Source organism: Beta vulgaris, chromosome 6, assembly GCF_026745355.1.
Source record: "Beta vulgaris subsp. vulgaris cultivar EL10 chromosome 6, EL10.2, whole genome shotgun sequence".
Classification (NCBI taxonomy): Eukaryota; Viridiplantae; Streptophyta; class Magnoliopsida; order Caryophyllales; family Amaranthaceae; genus Beta; species Beta vulgaris.
In genome coordinates this window covers 53,796,218-53,807,240 of record NC_079207.1, presented here as the reverse complement: position 1 = coordinate 53,807,240, position 11,023 = coordinate 53,796,218, and the positions used below count along the sequence as shown (strand labels likewise).

Below are 11,023 nucleotides of genomic sequence, written 5' to 3'. Positions count from 1 at the left end.
CTTTGGATATTGATCCGAGAGTTGTCACGTTGCTATTGTTACCAACATATGAGGGGCCATGGTACCATTGGGAGGTGGAGGTTCCATATTCGTCATCTTTAACGCATGTATTTCCTCCAAACGAAAAGATGGTGTAGTGCCTTTACCACAATTTCTGTTTCTACTGAGAGATACGCAGCAATCACTACTATTTTTGCCTAGTCTATTATGTCGTTATTTCCCTAGCTAGAATTTTCCTAGCAATTTCGTTTTCCTATGAGTCATCAGTTGTACTATGATGTCATGTCACCTACTACCTTTTATTCTCGTTGATTACTGTTGTGACAGTAGGTAGGTGTCATTTCTTTTTGTCTTGTTATGCAACTATTTCTATTTATTGCAAACAGGGTCTGTAAGGATAGGTGAGCTAGATAAATCAAAGTTCTCCTTTTCTATTCTTCTTATTCTCTCTGGCTCCTTCTTTTCATTGTTGTGCACTGGATTTTTTGCTCTTTCTGGTATCAGAGCCATGCACAGCCTCTGAATACTAAAGAAGAAGCCTTATCAAAATTATCTTTTTTTCCAAAAAAAAAAACTGAAATTTTTGTCCTTGTGATCTCACCAGCTTCTTGGAACCCTATTTCTTCTGATTTTCCTTTTTATCTTCTCTTCTCTCTCATTCTTCTTTTCATCATGTCAAAACTGACATTTGCTGATATGCAAAACCCACTCTTTCTACACCCATCTGATGGATCATCATCCATCCAAATAGAGAAACTACATGGACCAGAAGACTACAGATCCTGGCGCAGACAAATGGAAATCATCCTAACTTCCAAGAGAAAGCTTGGATTTGCGACTGCAACTGTCACCAGATCAACTGAAGATGCAACACTTGGAGATCAGTGGGATTCATGCAACAATATGGTAATTGCTTGGATCCATACTAATCTTAGTCCTAGCATAAAGAAGTCTGTGTTATTTTTCACTACTGCTAGAGAAGTATGGAAACACTTAGAGACTAGATTTGCCTTGAGTAATGGCTCTAGGAAGTATAAACTCAACAAGGATTCGTATGGCTTAAAACAAAATTCAACTTCTGTTTATGACTATTTCCCTACATTGAATGTTATATGGGAGGAAATGGATTCTATGAACATGTTGCCCATCATAACCACTGTATCAGATGAAGTAAAAAGAAATTTAGAAGAAGTTGAGAAACGAAAAGGTGAATCTAAGTTATTTCAATTTTTGAATGGTTTGGATGAAGTGTATGTCCCTATGAGGAGCCAACTGCTCATGATGAACCTTTTACCCTCTGTTGAGACTGCTAGCTCAGTCATTCAACAAGAAGAATTACAAAGACAACTGTTGAGCAACCCTAGACATGATATGGAAATGTCTGCTATGTTCAGTAGAGGGCAGACTGGTGGTGACAGGGTAGTTGTGTGCAAAGAATGTGGAGGTAAGGTTCACTTGAGTGATAAGTGTTGGTATGTGGTAGGATTTCCTAATGGACATCCAAATCATGGCAGAATTCTCATGAAACCTGGATCTATGAATCAATCTTGGTCCATATGGAATAAGAACAATCCAGGCAATAAGCCTAAACCTGCTGGTAACGTTGCTGGTAGCGCTTCAAATGCTGTAGTGTTCTCTCCACAACAGCTGGAACAGCTGATGCAGTTGTTACCTAGCTTGTCAAAACAACCAAGCAAAGCCTCTAAAACAGATGATAAATTGGATAGTCACTTCTCTGGCATGATGTCTTATCACAATGCCTTGAACAATGATCTTGGATGGATCATTGACTCTGGAGCCTCAGACCATATGACACCCCATTTTCAAAAACTAATTATGCCCACTCTAGTGACAAACCTAACTCCTAATATCAAGCTTCCAACTGGAGATACTGTTGCTATTACTCACATGTGAGAAGTGCAGGCCACCAAGTCTCTCACATTGCAAGAAGTGTTGTGTGTGCAACACTTTCAACATAGTCTTTTGTCTCTTCAAAAGCTTGTGAGAGATTGCCTTGTGAGGTACAATTCTTCCCAAAATTCTGTGTTATTATTGATGCAGGAACTAAATAACTCAAAGGAGTTGGTAATGTTAGAAATGGGTTGTATTATCTTGTTGACACTACTTGTGATCCCAGAACAAACTGTGAGAAACCTGGCCTTCTAAACAAACCACCAAATAATCACACTTCCTCAGCTAGTGCTGCTTCCTCACAAAACACTAAACCTGATCCCTGCACAATCTGGCATCACAGACTTGGACATGCTTCCATGTCAAGGCTACAACAAATTGATTGTATCAAACCTCACATAAAGGCCGATCCTCCTTTGTGTTTTACCTGCCCCCTATCCAAATTCACCAAACTACCCTTCAAATCAGTGAATCACATGCCACTTCTCCCTTTAGTTTGATCTATATCGACATATGGAGCCCTTATAAGGAGTGAACAAGAGGGAAGTTCAGATACCTCCTTATCATAGTTCATGATTTCAGTAGGTCAACCTGGGTATATCTTCTTGAATACAAATCTGAATCTTTAGACACCTTGATTGTTTTTAAGCAATATGTTGAAACCCACTTTCAAAGAAAAATCAAATTCCTAAGGTCTGATAATGCCTTGGAATTTGATGATGAACCTTGCAAAAAATTCTTTGCATCTCATGGCATGGTTCATCAGACTTCTTGTGTCAAAAGGCCCTAACAAAATGCTAGGGTGGAAAGAAAACACAGACATATACTTGAAATTGCTAGAGCTATGAGATTTCAAGCTGTACTCCCTCTCAAATATTGGGGGAGATTATGTTATGAGTGCTGCTCATGTGATTAACAGGCTACCTACCCCTATTTTGAACAACAACACACCCTTTGAGTGCTTATATAACAAGCCACCTAACTATAATCACCTTAGAGTAATGGGGTGCCTAGCTTTTGCAAGTAACCCTAGCCACACCACTGATAAGTTTCAAGCCAAAGGGGTTCCCTGTGTCTTCTTGGGTTACCCCCCACCCCCACCACTAAAAAAGGCTACAAGCTGCTGAACTTGTTGTTTATGGTTCAGTTTGTCTATAGAGATGTAATCTTCCATGAACATATTTTTCCCTTCACACATAGTTCAACAAGTTCATACATGCAACCTCTACCTACACCTAACCCAAACCAATCACTGGATCACACATAGATGACATGTTTCTTCAGTACCCTGATAATGATGAGCTTGAAACATACTCACCTCAGTTTAAAACCTCTGAAACATCAGCCCATCATAGCCCAAGCAGACCTGCCTCTTCTTTATTTCCACAACACTCTCCTGTAACTCAACCCTCTCCTGTTCAAGCATTTCTCCTTCCTAGAAGATCCACCATACCTCACATTCCCACAACTCAGCTCAAGGACTTTCTCACACAAATTCCTAACCTAGACCCAAATCATGGCACTCCCATAGCCAACATAGCCTATACTACAGTGTTCCATGAATTCTTCTACTTCATGACTACATTTACTCGGTCTTGTGAGCCCTATTCATTTCAAGCAACAGTAAAACACCCTGAGTGGGTGGCCTTAATGAATGTTGAACTGGAAGCATTAGAGTTAATGATACTTTGGAAGTGGTTGAGTTACATGTTGCCAAAACAACTATTGGTTATAAATGGTTGTATAAGATAAAGTACCACCCTGATGGATCAGTTGAGAGACTGAAATCTAGGTTGGTAATATTTGGTTGCAAACAGAAGTATGGGCAAGACTACTCAGAAACTTTTGCCCTTGTGGCAAAGATAACCACAGTAAGGGCTCTCTTAGTAGTTGCTGCCATGAAAGATTAGTTCACAATCTAGATGGATGTGACCAATGCTTTTCTGCACGGAGACCTATATGAGCAAGTCTACATGAAGCTGCCACAAGGCTACACTCACTAGGAGAGAAGAATTCAACTAGGATCTCAACCTCTCCCTTGCACAAACAAGGTGTGCAAACTTAAAAAATCCTTGTATGGATTAAAACAAGCTCCAAAACAGTGGTTCTCCAAACTGTCATACACACTCACTTCGTTTGGGTTTGTGTAATCCAAGGCTGATTACAGCTTGTTCACAAAACATTGCAACATCATCATAACCTTGGTGTTAATATATGTTGATGATTTATTGATTTGTGGCAATAACTTGGACAACATTCAACAATTAAAAGACATGTTGTGCACTAACTTTCACATGAAGGATTTGGGGAGTTTGAGGTACTTTTTAGGTCTGGAAATTAACAGAAGCGCTGATGGATTCTTTGTGTCACAAAAGAAATATGTCCTAGACTTGTTGAAAGAGAATGATATGCTTAATGTGAAGCCATTACAACTACCTATGGACAGTCATCTTAAGCTAACTGCAGACAAGGGAGATTTGTTGCCCAATCCTAGTCTATACCAAAGGCTAATTGGCAAATTGATATATTTGACAATTACATGACCTGACATTTCTTTCACAGTCCAATTACTCAGCCAAATACATGCATCAACCTCACACCTCTCATATGCATGCAACTAGAAAACTTCTGAGATACCGATCTGGCACCACATCTCATGGCATCATATTGGCATCTTCATCAGCTACCCAGCTCACAGCTTACTGTGATAGTGACTAGGCTAGCTACCCTACTTCTAGAAGGTCCACATCTAGATTTTGTGTCCTTTTGGGCCAGTCTCCTATCTCATGGAAGGCAAAGAATCAAGGGGTAGTTGCTAGGTCCACTGCTGAAACAGAGTATAGGGCCATGGCTCTAACTTGCTGTGAAGTCACATGGTTATCCACACTCTTGAAAGATCTTGGCCTTAAGCATCTACCACCTGCAATCAGGCTGCATTAGCTATTGCAGCAAACCCTGTTCTGCATGAACGTACCAAGCATGTGGAGATTGACAAGCATTTCATCAGAGACAAAATTCAGTTAGTGATATCATTACTGAGCATGTTGCATCTTGAGAACAAGTTGTTGATGTCCTCACAAAAATACTACCAGTGAAACAACATCATCACATTCTGTCCAAGCTTGGAGTTGCACCAGAGTTTCACCCACAAGCTTGAGGCGGAGTATTGAGAAATACTCAACAATCACTACTATTTTTGCCTAGTCTATTATGTCCTTATTTCCCTAGCTAGAATTTTCCTAGCACTTTCCTTTTCCTATGAGTCATCAGTTGTACTATGATGTGATGTCTTCAAGCGTATTGGTTCAAACATAACCATCATTTTATCGTAGCACTTCACCTCCTTCGTTTTCGATGGGTCATGGTAGGCAACTTTCACCATAGTGCACTTTCGGGTCACGTTCTTCCACCAACGACTAATAATATACTTTTTCGGTTTCATTGATGTTCAAGTTATCATACAAATTGATAATGTGTGTACGCAAAATCCCATTGGACTCAAACAACTTGCACTCACAACATGCTTCTGTAGTTGCCATGTCTAACTGAACACAATAGCTCTGTCTTTTAGACAAAGCTACCTCCTATTTTGTCCTCTTGCATATAACCCAAACATAATCGGAAAATGTATGTTCAAACTCATTCTCACCTATTTGTGTTGCCCTCCTCCAATGGACATATAACATCTTCAAGTACTCCGCTTGAATTTCCTTGAATTTAGCATCTGTTAAACACATTGGAAAAACTCTTTCGGCCATATCTACTACTTTTAGCATCGACCGCTTTCTCCGCAGTTGCTCTTGTCTCCATTGCAAGACAATATTGCTCCGCAAAAATCTGTCAACTTTGTATTCTTATGAACATAACCATCGAAAAAACTGGTAATACTCTCACATGGTTGGGTCGTCTTCATTCCCGCCTAAAAAAGGTGTTTCAAGTAAGATGGGCCCACATGTTCCTCTCTTCATATAAACCTAAAAAATTTAACTATACCTGTGAGCTTGGACAGTAAGTCATAGAAAATCATATCACATCATATTATACTTCTTTAATTATACTAATCTAATAAAGAATTTGCCAAGTTCAATATTGTAACATATTATCCAAACTTAAAATCACATGCTATGTCAAACTTAAATATATAACATATCAAGTTAAGTGAATGTGCACAGTAAGAAAATCATCTAATCACTCTATATACATATGCATGCATGTGGTAAATGCGAACTATATCATAACAATCATCCAAATATTAAATATGAAATTCAAGTTAATTACAAAATTATTATATCACCATATTTAATATCAAAACACACCAAACATTTCAAGAACATACCATAAAAGAGTAAAAAAAAAATGTTTACCTTTTAACCACTCTTCATCGCCAAGCTCAAACTCCTCAATAGCACCACAACAAAGCCTCTCAAATTCCTCCTTTGAAATACTTTGATATATGACATCAATAAGAACTTTAAATTCTTTACAACGCCCATATATAACCAATTTTTTCCTAAACTTCGATAGAATGCGCCAAAGACACCATTGATGTATTGTATTCGGCATCGCAAGCCTAAAAGCCTTCCTCATAGCCGCGTCTTGATCAGTTAAAAAACATGATGGAGGTTTACCACCCATACACATCAACCATGTACTAAAAACCCACGCATACGTTTTTGCATCCTCGTGCGACAATAGAGCACGCCCAAACAAAATGGACTGACCATGAAAATTAACACCGAAAAAAATTGGCAAAAGGAAGAATATAATCGTTAGTGAGGTAAGTACCATCAAAACAACCAACGTCTCTAAAATACTCATACGCCACTCTGCTCCTGCCATCAACCCACACAACGTCTTTCAAGTTTTCAAACTCATTTAACCGGTGCATGTGAAAAAAAATCTTAATTAACGGTAGTCATTCTCTCAAAGTACCTCATCATTGCATTTGCATCATCTTCCGTAAATTTCAACTTACGTTACTTCGCAACCATGTTTCTCAAGTCCCATTCTGTAATCCCTCGTGGATTTATGGATTTTATAAATATATTTTAGTATTTATATATTAATATTTAAACATAATTTAGTTTAAAATGATTTATTTATTTAAAGAAGGTTGACTATTTTGAAAGTCAAAGGAATTATTTTAAGGATTTAAGGAAGTTAAAATATTTTTGTTAAGGCATGCTTTGAAAAATGTTTGAAATACTAATTGGTATATGGAAGAAGTTTAAATGGGTTTGAGGAATCCAAATTCTAAGTGGATTAGGAAAAGGATTTCTATTGATGTTAGGAGTTATAAATCATCAATCATATTCATCATAAAACTCTATTCAAACCCAATTGCCTTTTCCTAAGCCCAAAAGGAAAGCCTACATATAAATATCTTGAGCCCCATTATTTTACCACACAAATTTTCTCTCTCCTCACAGCCTCCAAACCGACACCCATTATTCTCTATCTTTCTTTCACATTTCTTTTTCTTTCTTCCAATTTTCTTTTTTCTTCTTCAAGAAATACTTTCTTCTTTGCCAAGAAACGTCACACACCACCACAATCATCACCATCATCGCCGCCATTGCTGATGTTTGACCGGCACCCCTTTCTTCCTTCGTTCTCTTCGTTTCGTTGGTTTAATTCTTTTCTTCTTCATATTTTGATTAAATATTATGTTTTTATGTTTTGTTTTAGTACTAAATATGATTAGTAGCTTTGATTTACTATTTTAATGATGAATCTATGATTATATAAATTATGTATTGAAAGAATAAAATTTTAGATTTGATTATTATATTTTGATTGAGTTTTTAGTTATCAAAGCATGAATTTTTAGGGTGTTAAAGATTGGAAAATCATTGTAGCATGTTATAAACTATGAGATTGATTTAACTTATGAATTTAATCATGTTTAAGTATGTTTGAAGAGAGTTTCATTAATTTATAAGTTGCTGGAATTTTAGAAAGGTTGTTATTAATGGAGTTATGTGGATTTCAATGACTGATATAGTAGTACTATGCTAGGTAAATAAGTAATTGAAGTTTTAATGATAAAAAAACTTTTGAATATTTTTAAAGAGGATTTAAAGTATTTTAAAGTTGCTGGAATTTATTTGGATTATTGATTTTGGATTATATTGGTTGTTTTAGGCGGAAATTACTCAGTAGGCGATTTTAAGGTGATTAAAGGTGGCCTACCAATTTGTTTACACAAGGTACGTACATACCTATGCATTATGTGATATAGTATCATGATTTTAGGAAGGAAAAGTTATAGTATCATATAACTTTGTAAGTTCATATGTGATTTCCATTATGATTGGATTTTACATGTTTTATGCATGTGTGCAAACATGTTGATTATGAGATTTGATTATGAGTTGAATATCATGTTTGTATGGAATATTGATGCAAGCATGTTGGTTCGGAACTTTATTTATTAATTCACATGGGAAATTAATATATTTATTAATTTGGATCATGTTGAATCATGTGTTCCCTTATATTATTATTTTCACTACTTTATGAGGATTGTGGGCATTATTTGGTAAGTTGATAATTTATGCCTTTGAAAGGTAAGTTGGTTATTTGCTAAGCTCAACAAATAAGAAATATTGGAATAAAAAGAAATTAATCTTGGATTGTAAGTTGTGTGATCACTTATTTAATCCTAAGATAAAAAGAAGTTCAGTTGTGAATGTTTGATTATATATATCTGTGTTGCTTGTGTGTCATAACAAGTAATAATTTGTAAATCACGTAAAGTGTAACTTGGATAGTAATAAACTTTAGACTGGTGCACGTCTGAAGTTGGACAATCAGGAGTTGGGTTCATGGTGAGCGTGCCATGGCTTTTTCTGAGAATTGGATGATCATCATTCCTATTTTTCAAAGGTTCCTTGATGTCGCAGGTCATTCTGGAATACAGAGTCGCGCCCGTATTTTTTCTTCCTAGGTGAAGGGATGTAACACCCCGATAATTCTCTCTTTTCAGAAATACGTTTTCAATATAAAACATGGAGAATTACCAAAGCACTATCGCCCGTGTGATAACGTATCGGCTTATTCAGAATTTTACAGCGGAAAACAATTAACTAAACTTCATACTTTAATATAATAAATAAATAAGTAAATAAGTACTTAAGACCAAACACTCTATAAATGTCTACTCAAACCAAACTTATTATAATATTTTCCTACTAAGATAGTAAATATAATCATAGATTACACAAGCTCTCCATTCCCAAATTTCCAATGATGTAACATCTGCGAAGTTGCAAATGTCAATGCTCTAAAGAATCTACTCACCAAAATGGATTATCACAGGATCAATAAGGCAAAGCCATGATCAACAATCACAAACAAAACACGTAATCAGCAAAGCTAAGAACTACATAGTATTACATAAACATTCCTAACATGATACTTAATAAATAACATGCAAAGATAAATAATAATATAACAATATAACATTATGCAGATAACTCTTACTGAACTAAACTTTAAACTTCTTTTTATTACTTTAATGGAATAGTTATTGGACCGAGTTGTCTTATCTAAACTTGCCTTCACCTAGGAAGACGAAATACGGGCGCGAATCCGTATTCCAGAATGACCTGTGATATCGAGGAACCTTTTGAAAAATAGGAATGGTGATCAATCCATTCCCAAAAAAAGCCATGGGCTACCACAATGTACTCCAACTCTTGATTACCCAACTCTAGACGTCACCAGTCTAAAAATTTTTACTATTCAAGTTACAATTTACGTGATTTACAATTTATTACTTGTTATGACACTCACACAAGTAACACAGAAATATCAAATCAAACATTCACAACTGAACTTCTTTTTATCTTAGGATTTAGTAAGTGATCACACAACTTACAATCCAAAGATTACTTTCTTTAATTTCAATCTTTCTTACTTTGTTGAACCTAAACAATCAATCTTACCTTTCAAAGGCATAACTTATCAACTTACCAAATAAGACCCACAATCCTTATGAAGTAGTGAAAATAATACTGTAAAGGAACACATGATTAATCATGATTCAATTTCAATAATATTAGTAATTCCCCCATGTTTATTAATAGCTAAAGTTTCCATCCACATGCTTGCATCAATAATTCCATACAAATATGATAATCTTTAACTCATAATCAGTCTCATAATTAACATGTATGCGCACAGGTAAAAAATATGTAAAATCCAATCATACTAGAAATCACATATGAACTTATAAAGTTCCCATACATGATACTACAACTTTTCCTTCTTAAATCATGATACTATATCACATAGCACATAGGTATGTACGTACCTTATGTAAACCAGTTGATAGGCCACCTTTAATTCCTTAAAAGTCACTTATTGAATATTCTCCGCCTAAAATAATCAATATAAACAAAAATCAATACTCTAAATAAAATAAAACAACTTTGAAATACTTGATATCCCTTTTAAAAATATTTAAAAGTTGTTTTTACTATTAAAACTTCAATTACTTTTAATATCTAGCATAGCCCTACCATACTAGTAATTAAAATCCTTAAAACTCCAATATTAAAACCCTTTCTAAAATTCCAACAACTTATAAAATTATAAATCTCTCTTTAAACATACATAAACATGCTTAAATTCATAATTTAAAACAATCTCATAGTTTATAACATGTTACTATGATTTTTGAATAGTTAACACCCTAAAAATCCATGCTTTGATAATTAAAAACTCAATCTAAAAATAATAATCAAATCTGAAATTTTATTCTTTTAATACAAAATATATATGAATTAAGATTAATCATTAAAACAATCATTTAAAGTTAATAATCATGATTAGTATTAAAATAAAGCATAAAAAAACATGATCTTTAATGAAAACTTGAGGAAGAAGAAAGAAATTAACCAACAACTCAAAGAATCAAGAAGAAGGAAGAGGCGCAGGAAGGGGACAACACGCTGCAGCAGTGGCGCACCAAGGAACAATGTGAGTATGGAGGTGTGGTGATGTTTCTTGTTGAAGAAGAAACTTTACTTGAAGAAGAAGAAAGAAAACTTGAGAGAGAAAGGAAAAAAACAAAAACTCACGTTGAAGTAGATGAGAGAGAGATCCG

General features: G+C 35.3%; 1 protein-coding gene across 1 annotated transcript; it reads left to right on the top strand.

Moving 5' to 3' along the window:
* Positions 1-672: 672 nt before the first annotated feature.
* Positions 673-1,914, top strand: LOC125498555 (uncharacterized). The gene has a single exon (XM_048646785.1). It carries the CDS (start codon positions 673-675, stop codon positions 1,912-1,914), a length of 1,242 nt encoding a protein of 413 aa, XP_048502742.1.
* Positions 1,915-11,023: the final 9,109 nt, after the last annotated feature.

Coding starts and splice junctions, on each gene's coding strand:
- LOC125498555 (XM_048646785.1), top strand. CDS start 673: ATGTCAAAACTGACATTTGCTGATATGCAAAACCCACTCTTTCTACAC.